At 39.9% G+C, this 21,502-nt stretch overlaps 1 protein-coding gene across 2 annotated transcripts in view; it reads left to right on the plus strand.

The window, feature by feature from the left end:
• Positions 1–442: 442 nt before the first annotated feature.
• The window catches only part of PIK3CG (phosphatidylinositol-4,5-bisphosphate 3-kinase catalytic subunit gamma), a 42,523-nt gene continuing 21,463 nt past the window's right edge, over positions 443–21,502 (plus strand). The window contains exons 1-10 of one of the 2 annotated variants that reach the window (XM_030825743.1): positions 443–573; positions 2,708–4,714; positions 8,018–8,083; positions 8,194–8,419; positions 10,207–10,310; positions 14,720–14,866; positions 17,319–17,409; positions 18,235–18,365; positions 19,348–19,459; positions 21,309–21,466. In XM_030825743.1, coding sequence (XP_030681603.1) covers positions 2,720–4,714; positions 8,018–8,083; positions 8,194–8,419; positions 10,207–10,310; positions 14,720–14,866; positions 17,319–17,409; positions 18,235–18,365; positions 19,348–19,459; positions 21,309–21,466 — 3,030 coding nt within the window. In that variant the 5' untranslated portion in view covers positions 443–573; positions 2,708–2,719. Of the gene's footprint in view, positions 574–625; positions 930–2,707; positions 4,715–8,017; positions 8,084–8,193; positions 8,420–10,206; positions 10,311–14,719; positions 14,867–17,318; positions 17,410–18,234; positions 18,366–19,347; positions 19,460–21,308; positions 21,467–21,502 lie in introns of those variants that run through there. The other variant, XM_012512141.2, reaches the window with a different exon arrangement.

Here is a 21,502-nt window from a genome sequence, read left to right on the forward strand (position 1 = left end):
TTTAAAAATTTTCAGCTTGATAACTTAGTCCTCAAGATTACTAGGTTTCTCTTCCCCCACCCCTCAGTTAGCGTGTGCGAACAAGGATTCTTTTGAATTCCCAGGAGGAGAATGAGTTTAATTTGACTGGTAAAAGTTTTCCTAATAGGATACCTAATACTGTGGCTCTTAGAACTAGCTACAAAGATATTTCATATGTTTATGTCTAATAATGGGTAATTTTGGTTTGGATTTATGTCATTTTGTCTCAGTATCACAATTTTTGAAAAATTAGTTCAAAGAGAAAAAAAAAAGAAAAACCATGGTAAACATTGCTCAGTCTCATACTCCTACCCTCTCTATTGCTAAAACAGGAAATGCATTTCTGACACTTAAAACGAGCAATCGCACGTATAATCAACTTGGTTAAAACTTCCTTCCTGGTAACTGCAACACTTCCTCTGCATCTGGATATGAAGGGAGCCCCAGAAAAGCGGAAGAATTTAGATGCACACTGGATAGGTTTGAATTTGTTTTGTTTTCAAAAATTAAACAAATGATCCTTCAGCATCATCGCCTCCGCTGCTTTATCAGGTATTGCTTCCTTCTATTTTTTGCTCTTTGTGGGGTCTGACTCGGAATAGTGGCACTTCCTTCTCGGCTAGATTATTTTTATCTGAAACTGTTGTCGGTTCTCGAGATGATACTACCACCGAATGTCTGTGTTTCATTGTCTAGTCCAACCTGTATTGTGGATATCCACAAGGTTCCGGCAATAGTTTTGCAGGTGCATCAGATTTTTGTTTTCATTTTGGGAGGAAAAGGGAGGGCACGGCAGCCAGGCTTCATATTCCTACAAGTGCATGCTTCAAGATTACTGTACTTACAGTGTTTCCAACATCTTCTCATAAAAGGGAAAAGCTTCATAGCCTCAACCATGAAGGAAACCAGTGAGTATTAGTCAGCCTGTTTTCCTCTGCATCTTATAAGATCGTTTGGTATCACTGAGGCAGAAGTTATTGCTGTGTATTTATATGCTGCCTAAATTTGGACATGTTTTATTTCAAGTTAGTGTCAATATCAATGTATCTTACAGTTGTCTTCTTTGTTAGTTATTCTATAATGTAGCAAAAGACCAAAGTGAATGTTTTAAGCCACAAGAGACAGTTCTTTGGGACAGTTGGTTTCACTTACTAAGTATAACTTCATATTTTAAGAGAGGGAATATTGGTTTTAAAAGTTAAGCCAAGATTTGAACATAAGTTTGGATCAAATGAAATTTGTCTTTCTTATCTTTTTATCAAGCTCTCCTTTTTTGTATACATCAAATGCTCCACTATTTCTTAAGGAAATACTGTAGTTTTAAGTCTAACATTAGTTATTTAAGAGAGTAAATGATATTTTCTGAAACATTAATTTTTTGTTTCAATAATTGATTCTTGTTTAGAATATAATGTATTACAATGTAGTGATACTAAATATTGAAAGCAAAATACCTATTAATCTTTCAGTGTTAATACCTTTCAAATTTCAATTACTATTTGAAGGATTTCATATTGCAGTATGTCCCATTTATACTTAAGTGCTTTGTGAAGGGTAGGTACTTACTGAATTTTGTGGAAAGAGTGAGTAGGTTAATGAGAATAAATTTGTGAATTTGTGTTACAAAAATGAAAATACTAGAGCAAAAAAGAAGTTAAGTGATTGGGGGTCTTAACAGAAGGTCACTGGAGTCCAGAAATCCTGCCTTCCATCCTGTGGCTCCTCCACTATTAAGTAGAGACAGATCAAATTAACTTAAATTAATTAATTAAACAATGTTAAAATTACCTAAATGTTCCTATTGGGAGAGTACAGCCTTGGGTGACTCTTCTAAGATACTGCCCTAATATAGCAATGACAGCCAGAATGCTGACAAATTCCATGATTCAAAATTTTACATATATGCAAACGGTTTTGACTGCAACTTTACTAATTCCGACATGTTTTAGCTTTACAAATGAAACGACTTGCTTTCCTAATTAGAAAGAAAAAATGAAACCAAGAGACAGGAAATTTATTAGGGAGTAGATCCTGGGTCCAGGCAGTTTGAAAACAGGCAACGTGAAGCAAGGTTGGGTGAGGTGTCTGGGTTCCAAGAAGTGTGAGACTTAACAAAGAGGAAGTAAGTTAAAGGCCTGTTTTCAAAGTGAGGTTTTTTGGCATCTCGTGTTGCACCTTGTAAACTGGGACTTGATCCTTAACTGTACTATTTTAGACATCTATATGTTTCAGTGTGTTTAAGAACAATTTCCATTCTGAGCCATTATAATGTGTCATGCGCTGTGCTGGATGAGTGTTTTACCTACCTCTTTAAAATTTTCAAAGTATACAAAAGTAGAACGACCAATAAGCCCCCATATACCTATCACCCATATTGAACAAGTATTACTTTATTTAACTCTCCCTCTGGGGCATTCATTACTAACCCGTTTGAGAGATAAGAAATAGGCTCGGAGATTAAACAGCCCAAATCACCCAGAAAGTAAGTGGCTGGGCCAGAACTCACGGGCCCGACTCCAAAGCCCATGCTCTGAAGGGCTATAGTGCTTCCAGTTTAAAATACTTGGTTCCTCTGGGTCCCTGTGCATATGTAGGCCGCCTATACCTCCTCTTCCCTCATCTCACCAGAAAATATAAGGGGAAAGTGCCTTTCTTGTGACAAATCCCTGTGTCCCTCCGCTCCCAGGTCGCATAGGGCATGGAGCTGGAGAACTATGAACAGCCCGTGGTGCTGAGAGAGGACAACTGCCGCAGGCGCCGGAGGATGAAGCCGCGCAGTGCTGCGGCCAGCCTGTCCTCCATGGAGCTCATCCCCATCGAATTCGTGCTGCCCACCAGCCAGCGCAAATGCAAGAGCCCCGAAACGGCGCTGCTGCACGTGGCCGGCCACGGCAACGTGGAGCAGATGAAGGCCCAGGTGTGGCTGCGAGCGCTGGAGACCAGCGTGGCGGCGGACTTCTACCACCGGCTGGGCCCGGACCACTTCCTCCTGCTCTATCAGAAGAAGGGGCAGTGGTACGAGATCTACGACAAGTACCAGGTGGTGCAGACTCTGGACTGCCTGCACTACTGGAAGGCCACGCACAGGAGCCCGGGCCAGATCCACCTGGTGCAGCGGCGTCCGCCCTCTGAGGAGTCGCAAGCGTTCCAGCGGCAGCTCACCGCGCTGATCGGCTATGACGTCACGGACGTCAGCAACGTGCACGACGACGAGCTGGAGTTCACGCGCCGTGGCTTGGTGACCCCGCGCATGGCAGAGGTGGCCAGCCGCGACCCCAAGCTCTACGCCATGCACCCCTGGGTGACGTCCAAGCCCCTCCCGGAGTACCTGTGGAAGAAGATTGCCAACAACTGCATCTTCATCATCATTCACCGCAGCACCACCAGCCAGACCATTAAGGTCTCGCCCGACGACACCCCCGGCGACATCCTGCAGAGTTTCTTCACCAAGATGGCCAAGAAGAAATCTCTGATGGATATTCCCGAAAGCCAAAGCGAACAGGATTTTGTGCTGCGCGTCTGTGGCCGGGATGAGTATCTGGTGGGCGAAACGCCCATCAAAAACTTCCAGTGGGTGAGGCACTGCCTCAAGAACAGAGAAGAGATTCACCTGGTGCTGGACACGCCTCCAGACCCGGCCCTAGACGAGGTGAGGAAGGAAGAGTGGCCGCTGGTGGACGACTGCACGGGAGTCACCGGCTACCATGAGCAGCTTACCATCCACGGCAAGGACCACGAGAGTGTGTTCACCGTGTCCCTGTGGGACTGCGACCGCAAGTTCAGGGTCAAGATCAGAGGCATTGATATCCCCGTCCTGCCCCGGAACACCGACCTCACAGTTTTTGTAGAGGCAAACATCCAGCATGGGCAACAAGTCCTTTGCCAAAGGAGAACCAGCCCCAAACCCTTCACAGAGGAGGTGCTGTGGAATGTGTGGCTTGAGTTCAGTATCAAAATCAAAGACTTGCCCAAAGGGGCTCTACTGAACCTCCAGATCTACTGCGGTAAAGCTCCAGCACTGTCCAGCAAGGCCTCTGCAGAGTCCCCCAGTTCTGAGTCCAAGGGCAAAGTTCAGCTTCTCTATTATGTGAACCTGCTGCTGATAGACCACCGTTTCCTCCTGCGCCGTGGAGAATACGTCCTCCACATGTGGCAGATATCCGGGAAGGGAGAAGACCAAGGAAGCTTCAATGCTGACAAACTCACGTCTGCAACTAACCCAGACAAGGAGAACTCAATGTCCATCTCCATTCTTCTGGACAATTACTGCCACCCGATAGCCCTGCCTAAGCATCAGCCCACCCCTGACCCGGAAGGGGACCGGGTTCGAGCAGAAATGCCCAACCAGCTTCGCAAGCAATTGGAGGCGATCATAGCCACTGATCCACTTAACCCTCTCACAGCAGAGGACAAAGAATTGCTCTGGCATTTTAGATATGAAAGCCTTAAGCACCCAAAAGCATATCCTAAGCTATTTAGTTCAGTGAAATGGGGACAGCAAGAAATTGTGGCCAAAACATACCAATTGTTGGCCAGAAGAGAAGTCTGGGATCAAAGTGCTTTGGATGTTGGGTTAACAATGCAACTCCTGGACTGCAACTTCTCAGATGAAAATGTAAGAGCCATTGCGGTTCAGAAACTGGAGAGCTTGGAGGACGATGATGTTCTGCATTACCTTCTACAGTTGGTCCAGGTAGGGTATGTTGGTGTTATCAATGGAAGCCTTCTCAAAAGGAATTTATTTGCATATGCACAGGCACTCCATTCAGTTGTCATCAAATGCCCTTTGTTCAGAGCTTCATCATCGGCAGAAGTAGATCTAATGAAGCTGCCTCAAAAAGTAGTAAACTGGGCCGGGCGCGGTGGCTCACGCTTGTAATCCCAGCACTTTGGGAGGCCGAGGCGGGCGGATCACGAGGTCAGGAAATCGAGACCACGGTGAAACCCCGTCTCTACTAAAAATACAAAAAATTAGCCGGGCGTGGTGGCGGGCGCCTGTAGTCCCAGCTACTCGGAGAGGCTGAGGCAGGAGAATGGCGTGAACCCGGGAGGTGGAGCTTGCAGTGAGCCGAGATCGCGCCACTGCACTCCAGCCTGGGCAACAGAGTGAGACTCTGTCTCAAAAAAAAAAAAAAAAAAAGTAGTAAACTGTTCCATGTACATTTTTACTGTCTTTGAGGGTTTGCTGACAAGCGTTTTGCAGACATTAGTACTTCACGTTTTTATTTATTTAATTTATTTAATTGGCCATGTGGGAATACTTTGTTCTCATTTATTATTTTAATGATAGATTCCACTTACTGAATGCTTCCTTGTGCCAAGGCTCCAAGTGACTGACATGCTTTCAATGTATTATCTCATTTAACTCTTCCAATAACTATGATGGAGGTCAGATTAACATTTGCGCTTTGTACATGAGGAAACTGAGGTACAAAGAGGCTAAGTAATGTGCCCAAGGTCACATACTTTGAAAGAGGTAGACCAGAATTCAAACCCAGGAGGTCTGCCTCCAGATCCTGCTCTTTTCACTACCCCAAATCCTTCACAAATCCACCACCATATCCTTCATCAGTCTGGTGTCAGGATTTTGGGGCTAGAGATATAGGTCTTACTCTCTGTCTATGTCTGTTACAGTTCACAGAATAGTATCTCATATCTGGGTAGAATCTTGAAAGCTCCTCTCTGCAGATAGGTACAGGACTGTATGTATTTCTACTCCGTTTCTCATGATGTTCCCTGGGGTCCTGAGAGGAGAAGTGATTTTTCTAAGGTTTAGCTAAGAAGTTAAAGAAAGAAGGGGGAACAGTTCCCCTGCTCACTTTAGCAGTTCTCAACTTACATTGTACTGCTTGACAAGGGAAAGGAAGTAAAGGAATTTGAATAGAAATGCTATTTTAGAGCAAAGACCTATTCATTCATTAATTCAACAACATGTACTGAGAAGACTGGCATTAAATGAGTACACACATAAATAGATGTTTAATACCAAATTGTAACAAATACTTTAGGGAAAACTATACCGTATTATGAGAAAACAGTCCAGGGGTCCAAGGGACACTTAATTTTGATTAAGAGACCCAGGGACAGTTCTGAGTAAGTGACGTTTGACCTGAGGTCTTTAGGATTAGCCAGACTAAATTTTACACACTAAACTGTCTAATCACTATCTGTATTTATAGGAAGTTCTGGAGTTTTCTGATAAGCATTTTGGATAGCCTCAACTTTAACTCTCAATCTTCACCTTCCTGTTAGTCAGATACTTAAAACATTACATTTGGCTTTGTTTTCATCCATTAAATATATTCAGTAGTTTTTTTCACTAGTTCAGATATTTGTATAACACTAAAGAATTTTAGAATAATTAAAGAATCTTCAGTTTTCTAGCTCTCCATAACAAAAACAACATGAAAAAAACTTGGATGAGCTCTATTGCAAATCCCAAGGCTAACAGGAATTATTTTTCATTGTCATGTTCACAAGTAAACTTTAAAGAGCTGGAAAATAAATAATGTTCTTTTTAGAAATGTGTTAAATGAAAGAGGTCAATACATAATATTAACATTGAATTTGTGGTCTTAAATCTGAAGAAGAATAGTCATTTGTAAAACTACTTGAGACATTTTCAGCTATGGCTAAATGACTCATTCCTGATCAAAATGGTCTCCTAGTTGAGATCTGCACTGTCTTTACAGAAGTGAAACCTGAAGAAGGTCAGAAAGACTCACATCTGGGTTAGAAACTTAAAACATTGCGAAAATGAGTACTGGTGGCTAAAAGACCACATTCTCAGAATTAAGGCCTTTGATGCAGCTACAGTGGCACCTATTTGATCATACTTTTGAAAAGCATTTTTGTAAACACTTGTATAATTGAAACATGATGAAGCCACTAGTGATCATGTCCAAACTGGAAAACCAGAGGAAGAATTATAAATCCTTCCAAGAAGCCTCCAGTTCCTAAAATATAAACTAGAATGTGAATTTCTTCTGTTCCTTAGGAAAAAAGGATACACCATTTCTATTCATAAAGTGTATACTCTGAGATATTTAATATTAAGTCTCTCTTCATGTTTACATATGACATCTATCCTCTAACTTTATATATGCTTTTATAATAATCTGAATAATGTTTGTTAGTGTTGCTGCTTTTAAAATTATGAACTATTTCAAACTTACAGAAAAGCACAGAGAACAATGAAACACCTATGCACTCACAAGATTTAATTGTGTTTTTTACATTTTATCGGTTCTTCCTCATCAGTAATGGAGCTGTACTAAGTCAATATTCTCTAATATCAGCCAAGTGATATGAAAATTACTAAACACTAAAAATGAAGATCAAATTATACTTAAGAAAACATAAAATCAGGGACTTTTGGACAGAAAGCTCTGTACACACCACAGTGTGGCAGGGGGTAGTTATTGCTCTGTGTGGATTGATCTAGAGCCACTGTTTACTTGTAGTTAAGGACCTGTGAGACAGTTCAGTGACTTGCCAGTGAGATGCCAAAAAGGGAAGCTATAGGGCTTTTAGGACCTTTTCATCTAACAAATATTTTTCTCCTTACATGTATTATACTATATCTCCACTGTCCATTTTCTTTCTCACATTCTCTCTTACCTTCCACTTTATCGATTGGTTACAGTGTCTCCATCTTTCCCCTCTACCCCTCCAACAAAACCAATAAGACCTAATTAGAGAGAATTCCCTCACCTCTTCACCTTTGAATTTATCAACAGCACATGACTGTGAGTCAAGAGTTTCAGCCTCTAATCCCAGTTATGTCATCGGCTGCTCTATGATCTTAAGCAAGTGGTTCAGTCTGGTCCTAAGTGTCCTCTAAAAGACAGGGTTAAACTAAAGTGACTGTTAAGATTTTCATCTTTCTAGCCATGAAGACCCAGTAAAGTAGAGCACCAGTTCTTCTCCATTTCCTTTTCCCTGATTCAACAACATAGAGTACAGTCCTACAAATGCCAATGTGTTCTTCCTTTAGGCTGTGAAATTTGAACCATACCACGATAGCGCCCTTGCCAGATTTCTGCTGAAGCGTGGTTTGAGAGTAAGTACTTCCATTTTGATAATAGCATGAAATTTTAAGTTGCCAAGAATTAACTGGTAGACCTAAAGCATTAGTCATAATAATTTCAACTTTCTTGTACCTGCCCTCAGAACAAAAGAATTGGTCACTTTTTGTTTTGGTTCTTGAGAAGTGAGATAGCCCAGTCCAGACACTATCAGCAGAGGTTCGCTGTGATTCTGGAAGCCTATTTGAGGGGCTGTGGCACAGCCATGCTGCATGACTTTACCCAACAAGTCCAAGTAATCGAGATGTTACAAAAAGTCACCCTTGATATTAAATCGCTCTCTGCTGAAAAGTATGACGTCAGTTCCCAAGGTACGGTGGCTATATTTTCTTGGTTCTCTTTCCAAATGCCTTCATCTCCAAATGCCCTTGTTCCTACAATTCTTTTTCTTCCTGGAATCCAAGTTGCATCCTCCTGAAGGCACCAAGAACACATTTTTGAGTCTTCTGTCTGCATGGAGTAAACAAATTTAAAGCTCTCCTTTTACAAGTTCATAATTTTTAACTATATATTTACATATTCTTAACTCTGAAAAATTAAGTAGCATTATGCAGATGTAAGATGTAGTTTTTAAGAACAGTTGCATACACAAAGATTAGATATTTCCAAATCTTTACCTTTTTCTTCACATCTCTGAATATGCACATATAGTTTTCAAGTTTTCAGTCTTATAAAAAGATGAAGTTTTGAGAGGCTATTTTAATTTTTTGGTATTTCCTCGTCTATATATCTCAGAGTAATATATAGAGATACATTCATTCTTCCCTATCTGGTGTCCTACATCGTAAATTCAACCAAGCATGGATGGAAAACATTTGGAAAAAAAATTGCATCTGCATTGAACATGTACAGACTTTTTTTCCCCGTCATTATTCCCTAAACAGTACAGTGTAACAACTATTTACATAGCATTTACATTGTATCGGATATTACAGGTATCTAGAGATGATTTACAGTATGTGGGAGGAAGTGCATAGGTTATATGCAAATACTACACCATTTTATATCAGGGGCTTGAGCATTCATGGATTATGATATCTGCAGGAGGTCCTGGAACCAATCCTTACAGAGACCAAGAGACGACTCTGTATCTGTGTGTGTGTGTGTGTGTGTGTGTGTGTGTGTGTGTGTGTGTGTGTGTAAAGGTAATAGACACACACACACACTACCTTCTCTCTCAAGCCGTTTCCAATATCTTATTCCTACCCTAAGAAAACCTGCCCCTGCCCTAGGAAAATTAATCACACCTTCTCTGTATTTCTGTAGATTTTGGTTGATACTACATTAAATTAAAGTCTTTAACATATCATCCTGGTCTGGTAAACTGTATAAACCTTGAATCTAGAGAATATCTCTTTTTCATTTTTATATACCTAGACCTAGCACTATGGCTCATTACGTAGACACTTCATGTACTCAACCAGTATTTTAAACTCCTGAATATTTAAAATTCCTTTCTCCCTTTGATTCTTACAATGCTTCCTCCTAAAAATGATAATGGTAATAATAATATTTTATTTGTATTTTAAGAAAGGAAAACATTTGTACTGACCCTCATTCTGTCAGTTATCCAGTAATTTTTAATTCACATACTTTGCCTTTAGAATTTTAAGGCTGTCACATCCATCTTCTCTACTTCTCTACAGAACCTAACTTCCTCTTCTGAAAAGAAATTACAGAACCCTAACCAAATTCCATGTATTATTTTCTTCAAATGTCTGTTCCTCAAATCAGATGGTAGTTTAAAGTTTAATGTGCCGGAAAGAAAACTACAGTATTAATTCCTTAGCATCACCCTCAGAGCATCCTTCTCTACTTGGATTGTGTAGGTGTCTATGTGTTATCCCACATATATTCACATATTTCTGTCCCCTGTTGTAATATGTGTACATGGTTATGTTGCTCACCTTAAGCCCAATGTATCTTGCTACCTCATATGGTTAGTTCCTCAAAGGCAGGGCCCACCCTCTTTTCTCCTGCTCTACACCAGAACAAATACATAGAATGCTATGAATAAGTGTGTTCTCAGGAAATGTAACAGATAATATTGATGATTTCTGGAACTCACATAACTCTTGTATACTTTTGACAATTACAGTTATTTCACAACTTAAACAAAAGCTTGAAAACCTGCAGAATTCTCAACTCCCCAAAAGCTTTAGAGTTCCATATGATCCTGGACTGAAAGCAGGAGCGCTGGCAGTAGGTATCACTTGCATGTCTCCGTGTGGTCTTTATGTCTTGAAGATGTCTAACATGCTTGCTGGGGCCCAGTACTTAAAAGCTAATGTTTATGCAGAGGCAGGGAAGCTGGAGAGTCTCTAGATGGGTTTCTCATAAGCCCTTGTCTAATCACTGGTTATGAAAGCCTCAATACTGGATAATTTCCCTTCCATATTTTTTAAAATCTGCTTGAGATATTCTTTGTATACAATAAAAATTGTCCATTTAAAATGTAGAATTCAGGGAACAGGCACGGTAGCTCACGCCTGTAATCCCAGCACTTTGGGAGGCTGAGGCGGGCAGATCACGAGGTCAGGAGTTCAAGACCAGCCTGGCCAACATGGTGAAACCCCGTCTCTACTAGAAAATACAAAAGAAAATTAGCTGGGCATGGTGGTGCATTCCTATAATCCCAGCAACTCGGGAGGCTGAGGCAGGAGAATTGCTTGAACTAGGACCTAGGAGGCAGAGGTTGCAGTGAGCCGAGATCACGCCACTACACTCCAGCCTGGGCGACAGAGCAAGACTCCGTCTCAAAAGAAAAAAAAAAAAAAAGTAGAATTCAGTGAGTTTTGAGAAATGTATACAATTATATAACCACCACCACAATTAAGATCTAGATCATTTCCATAGACGTTATAGAAAAAGTTCTGTCATGTCCCATTGCAGCTAGTCCTTCTCCTCCCATTCTCTCTGCTAATGCAACAGATCTACTTTCTATTATAAAATGCCTTTTCTAGACTTTTATTAAGAGGAATCATATAGTACATAGTTTTATATCTGAATTATTTTACTTTCCATAATGCTTTTAAGATTCATTCATGTTATCGTATGTATCAGTAATTTGTTTCTTTTTATGACTTAGTAGTAGTCCCTTGTATGGATATACCACAGTTTGTTTTCCATTCATTTTTTTGAGTGGGGTAGTTGGGTCAGATGGTGTGTGTGTGTAATTTTACAAGATATCACTTTTCCAAAGTGGTTATACCATTTAAATTCCAAAAAATATACTTCTGTTTACTTAAAAAAAAAAAAATCCCAGCAATGTATACAATGAGTTCTAGTTGTTCCACATCCTAGCAAGCACTTGTTATTATCAGTCTTTTTAATCTTAGCCATTCAAATGAGTATGAAGTGGTATCTCACTATTGTTTTTATTTACATTTCCATAATAAGGTTGAGTGTCTTTCTATGTGCTCATTCTCCATTAGAGTACATTATTCTGAAAATTTTCTATTCAAATATTTCACCAGTTTTTTAGGTGGGTTGCCACCTTTTTTTTTTTTGAGACGGAGTCTCACTCTGTCACCCAGGGTGGAGTGCAGTGGCACGATCTCGGCTCACTGCAAGCTCCGCCTCCCAGGTTCATGCCATTCTCCTGCCTCAGCCTCCCAAGTAGCTGGGACTACAGGTGCCCGCCACCATGCCCAGCTAATTTTTTTTTTGTATTTTTAGTTGAGACAGGGTTTCAGTGTGTTAGCCAGGATGGTCTCAAGCTCCTGACCTCGTGATCCACCTGCCTGGGCCTCCCAAAGTGCTGAGATTACAGGCGTGAGCCACCACACCTGGACCTTAGTTTTATTTATGAGAGTTACTTATATAAACTGGATACAAATTCTTTATCAGATATACATTTTACAGATATTTTCTGTTAGTCTGTGGCTTGCCTTTTTATTTCCTTAGAGGTGTCTTTCAAAGAGCAGAAGCTTTAAATTTTGATTAAGTCAAATTTGCGACTTTTTCTTAAATGGTTTGTGCTTTTGGTGTCTTATCTAAGAAATCTGTCTAGAACTAGCACAGTGTCTCACACCTGTAATTCCAGCACTGTGGGAAGCCAAGACGGGAGGATCACTTGAGGCAAGGAGTACGAGACCAGACTGGGCAACATGGCGAGACTCCATCTCTACAAAAAATAAAAAAAAATAGCTGGGCATGGTGGCACATGCCATAGTCCTCACTACTTGGAAGGCTGTGGTGGGAGGATCACTTGAGCTCAGGAGTTTGATACTGCAGTGAGCTGTGTTTGTGCCACTGCATTCCAACCTGGGCTACAGAGCGAGACCCTGTTTCAAAAAAAATGAAAAAGAAATCTATCTAATCCAGTGCCTCAGCCTGGGGTAATCCCTCTGTCTGCCAAGGGACATTTGGCAATGTCTGAAGACAATTCTTGATGGTTATAACTGGGAGAATGCTATTGGCATATAGTGGGTAGAGGCCAGGGATGCTGCCAAATACCCTGCAGGGTACAGGATAGTCCCCCAGAACAAACACTATCCACCCCAAAATGGCACCAGTGCCAAGCTTAAGAAATTCTGGTTTAATTCAATGTGGCAGATATTTTTTCTTAGAAGGGTTATGGTTTTAATTCTTACATTGAAGTCTGCAATCCAATTTGAGTTAATTTTTGTGTACAGTGTGAGGTGAAGGTCAGAGTTCATTTTTTAATATGAATATCCAGATTTTTCAGCACCACGTGTTGAAAAGACTGTTTTGTTTTGTTTTGTTTTGTTTTTCCTGGAGAACTACCTTGGCACCTTTGTCAAGTATCGACTGACGATATGTGTGGGTCTACACCTAGATTCTCTGTTCTGTTTCACTGATCTAAATGTCTGTCCTTACATCAATACCACACATTCTTGCTTATGTTTAAATAACAAAGCACTTCATATACGTGTGCTTATACAGGCAACAGTATACTTCCATTAACCCCCGCATCCTTTGCATTATTTTTATTATGATTTTAACTTCTACATATGTTATAAATGGCACAATAAGTTACTATTTTTGCCCTAAGCAGTTAAAAAATAGACTTAACAGACTTAATAGATGAAATAATTTTTAACTATTCACCTTCATATTTACCATTTTTGGTACTCTTTATTGCCTTATATTGGTCCACATTTCCTTGAGCTTCTAACATCTTTTCTACGCAAGTTTGCTGATAATAAATTCTTTCAGCTTTTGTTTATCTGAAACACTTTATTCTGCTTTCATTTTTGAAAAATATTTTCCCTGAATATGGAATTCTAGATTGACTGGTTTTTTTCTTGCAGTAACATTTTTTTCTGGCTTGCATATTTTCTGATGATGAGTCTTATCTTTGATTCTGTCTGCATAATGTCTTTTTTTCCCCCAGGCTGTTTTTAAGATTCTTTTTTATTTCTGGTTTTCAGCAATTTGATTATGATGTACCCTGGTATGGGTTTCCTTTGTGTTTAGCCTGCTGGAGTCTATGGAGCTCCTTGAATTTGTGAGTTTATAGTCTATCAAATTTGGAAATTTTTCAACCAATTTTTTATGTTGTCTCTTTTCTCTCCTCTCTGAGACTTCAGTTACAGTAATTTAGAATGCTGGACTCTGGGCTCAGTCTGGATTTCCTTCCTCTGTGCTGTAGCCTAGAAACAGCCCCCAGGCAGTAATCTGGGGCAATTACAGGGCTCACTTCATTTGTCTTCCTTTTCTCGGGGATCACGGACCTACACTGCCTGTTCAATGTCTGAAAAGAGTTTTATATATTTTGCATAGTTTTCTGGTTGTTTATGGCAGAACGGCAACTCCTGTAGCAGTGAAGCCACATGAAAAGATGAGGAAGTTCTTCCCCTGAATGTTTAATTTTATATACAATTACCAGCAAACTGGCGCTATAGCAAAAGCACACGCTGTCCAGTGTCCATTATTTAGAGATTGGTAGGAATTATGACATATTAATACAGTTTCAAATTGTGTTTGCTTCTTTAAACGACTACATCACAATTTTGATCTGTGGTGAACTCACCTTTGCCTGAAACACCTACCTTTTTTATGTTTAAGTGAGTAACTGCCAAGCCACATTTCCCCTGCCTTGAATTTATTTAGATGTATGAGGTTTAGGGGGAGGGCATGTTGTACCTAAATGCCAGATTTTCCATTTATTTCTGTTAAATTTCATCTTCTTAGATGTAGCCTATTGCATCTGATTCTGCAATAATAGTGTTTTTTTTTTGACATTATGGTAGCATTAGAATTCTTTTTTCAAATTAAATCTCAGAAGGCGGACAAATATAATAGCCAGGTTGCTGTCTATTAAAGAGGATGTGGGAGTGTCAGAGCTCTGTGTGCGTGGGGAGGGTGAGATCTGCCATACCTCTTAGGCACTTCCAAAGACTCTTGTGGTTCTTTGGAGCACAGTTTGAGAGGTACTGGTTTAAGAGTTGTGAATTCGCTCTCACATGGCATTTCCAGATTTGGTGAAAACAACTTCTGTATTTTTACCCGAATATTGAAAATCATTTTCCAACTAGGACTTTGTCCTTGTTGTTTATAGTGATGTTTTGCAAGAGAATTTGTGTCTCCACCATGTATATTCATTATTCATTGTGTGTGGGGAACATGTGACTGCTTCCTTACAGATTGAAAAATGTAAAGTAATGGCCTCCAAGAAAAAACCACTGTGGCTTGAGTTTAAATGTGCTGATCCTACAGCCCTATCAAATGAAACAATTGGAATTATCTTTAAACACGGTGATGATCTGCGCCAAGACATGCTTATTTTACAGGTATGCTAATTTTAAGATTGTTTTCAATTATCTGAAAACAATTCTATATTCCATCAAAAACATGCTTTCTCCTACTGGCTCTATTCCCACTCTCTTCTTTCATATGATGAATTGTGATCAAATATTACATCATAGAGAGTTTTCACTTGGGGAATATGGCTGCAGACTATGAGATATGCAATCTAATGAGCATTATGGTTCTGTCCAAGTTGCATATCTAACACTCCCAAGTAGCCAGATATACCTCCCTCACCTGATGTCTTTTTTATACACCCCATTCGAAGCTTGATAACATAGAAAATAGCCATATTTATCCCCAGCACTCACTTCATTCCTGCCCATAGACATGTCTGCACATCTCTAGGCATTCTTTTAGATACATCTCCTCTGATGCACATAAACAAATCAAGCAAATGATTTGATGGGAAGGAGAAAGATGAACAAGTAGGTCACCACAGAAATCCTGCAGGTAAGTGACAAGAGTGAAGTACTGTTAGGGCAGAAGGTGAATGGTCAATGTATCAGTGCTAATTATTTTCATATTTTCTAACATTTCCAGATAAACTTTAGCTTCACAAGTCTGTAAAGTAATATTCTCCAGATTCTAGTTGGTCAGTGTTGTAGAGGTAATAATTTCTAATACTTAATATGGTTTATTTGAAGTAGACAAATCACATTGATTTCAAGGTAGCCTTTTTAAAACCGGTCATGTTTCCAATCCTAAGTTTCTGTTTTTACTTATTTCTAATATAGAAACAGGAATACCTTTGCTTTGCCTTTGCTTTGCTTTCAAGAATGGTCTATGTTTTGTCCAGGAGGTATCTTAGAAAAGAAAAAGAGAAATCCTTCAAACTTTTTGCAAGTTTATTAAATTTCAAATAAATCTGTAGAATATTTTGAATTGTTTGAAGATGGACACTTTAAAAACACAAAAATTACCCTGTTGGTCCTCTCATTCTGAGTGAAAGTTTGCCTTTGCCCTTTATGTACTTCGTGGTTTGGTTTTGTTTTTTTTTAATTTTTTAAGGTGAGGTCTTGCTTTATTGCCCAGGTTGGAGTACAGTGGCACGATCACAGCCCACTGCAGCCTCAAACTCCTAGGCTCAAGCAATCCTCCTGCCTTAGCCTCTGAAGTAGCTAGGACTATAGGTGTGCACCACCATACCTGGCAAATTATATTTTTTGTAGAGATGGGGTCTTGCCATGTTACCCATGCTGGCCTCAAACTCCTCGGCTCAATGAATCCTCCCACCTCAGCCTCCCAGACAACTTTCACATTCTTCTCCTTTTCTTTCTGTTCCTCATAAGAAAACCAACAGTGTGGACCTGGAAAATAGCTCTCTGGTCAAAAAAAACCTCTCTGCCCTTCACTCAACAAAAACACAGCCTTTCCTTCTCTGGGCCAGGCACTAGCCCACAATCTCCATTAGACTCTTCATCCTTCTATAGGAATGATCAAGATTGTGAAAGACACCATGACAATTGCCAGAATTACTGGGATTCTAGGCATGAGCCAGATAATCGCCAAAATTGCTGGGATTCTAGGTGTGAGCCATCATGCCCAGCCTGCTTTGTTTATTTGTTGGGGCACATAGTTTGGCAGCTAAGGGCAAGTTATTTAAGCTCTTTAAGGCTTTGCTCCTTCACCTGTAGAATGGGAATAATAATCCTATCCACATTATAGGGCAATGCAAGGATCATACATAAAGCAGCAATCAGTATATATTCACTATCATTATCATCATTGTAGTTACTGCTGCTTTGGTTGTTGCCTTAGAGTAATAAATATGTGTAAGGATGTTAGAGTTTTGTGGTAAAATAGACACAAGTAGAGCAGAACATTTGAACAGAGAGGTGATGAACCACAGCTAAAACCCACTCCAAAAGAAAAGTATTGGCCAAGCATGGTGGCTCACGCCTGTAATCCCAGCACTTTGGGAGGCCGAGGTGGGTGGATCACTTGAGGTCAGGAGTTTGAGACCAGCCTGGCCAACATGGGGAAACCCCATCTCTACTAAAAATACAAAAAAAAATTCGCGGGCATCATGGCGCACGCCTGTAATCCCAGCTACTCAGGAGGCTGAGGCAGGAGAATCACTTGAACCTGGGAGGCGGAGGTTGCAGTGAGCTAAGATCACACCACCGCACTCCAGCCTGGGCGACAGAGCAAGATTCCATCTACAACACAAAAACAAAAACAAAACAAAACAAAACAAGAAATTTATTTATCCTCTTCCCCAAGGTACATTTCGAAACCAAAATTAACAAGCTCACAAAGAAGAGAAACTTTAGAGTACCAGATTGACCAATAAACGTACAGTTGTTACTTATATGTTTTACATTTACTTTCATATTTTGTGTTACTAGATATGATTGCTATTTTTAAGGGAGAAGAAAAATATATTAAGTTAATATATATATAATATAAACATATCTGTGTTTCGATGCCCAGATTCTACGAATCATGGAGTCTATTTGGGAGACTGAATCTTTGGATCTGTGCCTCCTGCCATATGGTTGCATTTCAACTGGTGACAAAATAGGTATGTAGTTACCTCAGGAGATGAATAGACCACTCAGCTCATTTGAAAAGATTATAATTCCTTCAGTGTAGACATTTAATAACTGAAAAATCATAATCTTAATCTGTATAAAAAGGAAGAAAACATTTCCATGCTGGTGAATGTGACTCTCAATTTAATGTGGATATATTGAAAATACATGAATGCATGATTCAAATCCCTGTGACTATACATGGAAATGATTTTAGTAAGAACTTGTTCCCTCCTCTTTCCTTCTCCATCTCTAAACTTTAACTCATTTCATTACACATTAAACTTTTCTCTCACAAATAACATTTAAAAATAGATGGAAAGATCTGTCACTTATTTTAGTATTCCAGAATTCACATTATCAAAGTTATTACACACTCTACTATCAGGTATTTTTATAGACATTCAGCATTAGTTTCAATCAAACATATGTTTATTCAAGTTTCTGATCTGAGAACTCTACAAAACCATTTACATTTAACCCTGTAATTTAAAAAAGGAAAACGCACAGATTGCCATCTGAGGAAGGATATGCTCAGCATATAAATGCTTTTATTTATTACTATTCAAAACCAGCCCTTTCCTCTTGTCATTCTGGGATATTGAAAACATATCCCACACAACTTCCATATCCTCCTTCTTTCCTTTCTATTCCTCATAAGAAAACCAATAGCATAGACCTGGAAAATAGCTCTCTGGTCAAAAAAAAAAAAAAACAAAACCCTCTGCCCTTCACTCAACAAAGACATAGCCTTTCCTCCTCTGGGCCAGGCACTGGCCCCCAATCTCCATCAGACTCTGTGTATCCTTCTATAGGAATGATCGAGATTGTGAAAGATGCCACGACAATTGCCAAAATTCAGCAAAGCACAGTGGGCAACACAGGAGCATTTAAAGATGAAGTCCTGAATCACTGGCTCAAAGAAAAATCCCCTACAGAAGAAAAGGTGAGCTCATGCTTTTTCCCAGTCTAATGGTTCCTTACAAGTTGTCATTTATATAGCAATAGTGGCTTCACGTTTTCAGAGAATCTGCCAGTGTCTTGCCTCCTGACATATTAGTGAAGTTTTTTACTTGTGAAATAATGGAGGTTTTAAGTACCCTCCCATGGTGACAGCATATCTCTGTGAAACAGAGGCATTCAGTTCAGGACTCCATGAGCATTTGCTTCTCTTTTGATTATCAGGCATGCTTTGCTTAAAATTTGGTTCTGTCAAATAATCTGTTAGTACTTTTTATGGCTATTTTTGTTGTTCAGCCAAAATATTTAGTTACCATGTATAAATTCTTATGTACCTGGGAAATACAACATACACAACAAAGTAATTTATAATTTGCTGCTGAACTCTAATCTAAATGGTAAATCATGGATGCTGAAAATGTCACTTCCACCATTCCTTGGAAGTGCATATGCTCAATCCTTCACAAGCTGTGTGTTAGCTGTTTGGCTGTCGTTTAAATTTCTGCTGCACAGGATTAGCACTTCTCATTTGCATGGTGAGCAGCCTTTTGGGGAGGAAATATAATGAGTAGCACTTATTAATCTGTTATACATGTGGATCTGTGAACCCAAGCATACTCTTAGTGGTCACAAGCAAAACATGTTCACAAATGAAGGAGAAATTACCATGGGTTCTGTATAGTTGTTGGCAAGTGATGCATGGAGAGGAAATGAACCCTTTGATTAAATTGCTGTTGCCCTTTGACTCCTGTTTCTTCCTCATGCCATTGTGATTCACTGAATCTTCACCTAAAATATAAGCAATGAGAAAGGTGGCAATTCATAGATATAACGCTAATGAAATCAGGCACAAATAACTTGCTCTCTGAAAATGGTTTCCAGAGTAGTCTCTTTTTAGAAGTCATTTGTAGATTCATGATGTTTTTTGTAGTTAGAAGACAACTAATATTCAAATGCATTTTAATTAGTTTCAGGCAGCAGTGGAGAGATTTGTTTATTCCTGTGCAGGCTACTGTGTGGCAACCTTTGTTCTTGGAATAGGCGACAGACACAATGACAATATTATGATCACCGAGACAGGTGAGTTTATTTAGTGCAGAATAAACTTTTATTGTGGTAAAATATATATAACATAACATTTACTATTTTAACTGTAATTAACTGTAAGTGTTCAGTTCAGTGGCATTACATATGTTCACCTTGTTGTACAACCATCATTACCATTCCTCCCCAGAATGTTTCCATCTTCCCCAGCTGAAACTCTGTACCCATTAAACACTAACTCCCCATGCCCCGCTCCTTTCAGAACGGAGTAGTCTTTAAATGGAGTTTAAGACTAGAGCACATATTTAGAAGTCATTGTGTAGGGACACTGGTGCTTCAGTTACTCTAGAGCAGTGGCCCCCAACCTCTTTGGCACCAGGGACCGGTTTCTTGGAAGACACCTTTTCCACGAGCAAGGATGGTTTCAAGATCCTTCAAGAGCATTACGTTTATTGCGTACTTTTTTTTCAACTCACTTGCCACTATAAAGCCTGCCACCAGATGCAGCTCAATTTTCACTTGCCACTCACTGAGAGGGTTTTGTTATGTAAGGAATTGATTTATTACGGTCTCTGTGCAGTGAAACCTCTCTGCTAATGTTAATCTGTATTTACAGCCACTCCCCAGCGCTAGCATCACCACCTCAGCTCCACCTCAGATCATCAGGCATTAGATTCTCATAAGGGGTGCACAGTCTAGATCTTTCTTGTGCACAGTTCACAATAGGGTTTGTGTTCCTATGAGAATCTAATGCCACCACTGATGTGACAGGAGGCGGAGCTCAGGCAGTACTTCAGGTGATGGGGAGCAGCTGTAAATACAGATGAAGTTGCTCACTTGCCCATCGCTCACCTGCTGTGTGGCCCAGTTCCTAACAGGCCATGGACCTGTCCATGGCCCAGGGGTTGGGGACCTCTGCTCTAGAGAGACCACCTCACTTGAGGACTAAGGTGTGAGTGAAGGAAGAAGAGGCAGGAAATGAGTCTTAAGAAGGCAAAGTTAGAGGGACCGCTGGGAAACTAGGAGAGGGTCATATCCCAGAAGCTGGCGAAGGTGGGAGTGATCACCAGTGACAGATGTTGCAGAGAAAGAACAGAAAGAACTAATAGATATCCTTAAATCTCCCTAACCCACTCCACTTTAGTGGTTCACTGTCCACTCTGACAGTAGTCAGTAGTGGCCACCAAAGCATGAGATTTTTCTCTATGAATTTGGGCCATTTTAAGAGTAGAGTCTGGAAAAAGCATCAGATGGGGACAGATTGCTTACTTCTTATGAGAATTAAAAGAGAAAATGTATCTATGGACAATAGAAATGATAAAGGGATAAACAAATAAGATGATGATTATTGTGGTGGTGATAGTAGTAGTGGTAGAAATTGACCCAAAGGAGACTCAAAATGATTTGCTTCTATCATGCTGCCCAAGTTTCTGAGATCAGACGAGCTTAGATACATTCAGGATGGTATGGCCATAGACGGCTACTCAAAAGGAAAAGGTGAGTAACCCCTGCCCCCAAGCAGAGTAAAACATCAGTCTATCCTGAGTTACATAAAGAGCATGAGAGAGTCTTAGGGATAATGATGACATACTGGCCAGAGAGTTTGATTTATGTTTCTAAGAATAATTTTGAGATGAGAATTTTATAGTGGCATCTGGCTGTCATCTAAAGAACAGCAGAAGGATATCAAAAACATACTTGGTTCAAAGAATGTTTTGTGGCTACGACTTTCACACACCTGCTAAGACGAAAAATATCACAAACTGACAAACATTGTAAAAAATGCTTTCAACACAAGATAGCTCATTTTTAGGCAACTCAAAGAAATATTTTAAGGAACAAAGTGCTGTGCCACTGTAATGATGTCATACTTTCTTCTCTTAAGGAAATCTATTTCATATTGACTTCGGGCACATTCTTGGGAATTACAAAAGTTTCCTGGGCATTAATAAAGAGAGAGTGCCATTTGTGCTAACCCCTGACTTCCTCTTTGTGATGGGAACTTCTGGAAAGAAGACAAGCCCACACTTCCAGAAATTTCAGGTAAGTCACCTCCTTCTTCATCGCCTGCTGAGAATA

This window comes from Nomascus leucogenys, chromosome 13, assembly GCF_006542625.1.
Source record: "Nomascus leucogenys isolate Asia chromosome 13, Asia_NLE_v1, whole genome shotgun sequence".
Classification (NCBI taxonomy): domain Eukaryota; kingdom Metazoa; phylum Chordata; class Mammalia; order Primates; family Hylobatidae; genus Nomascus; species Nomascus leucogenys.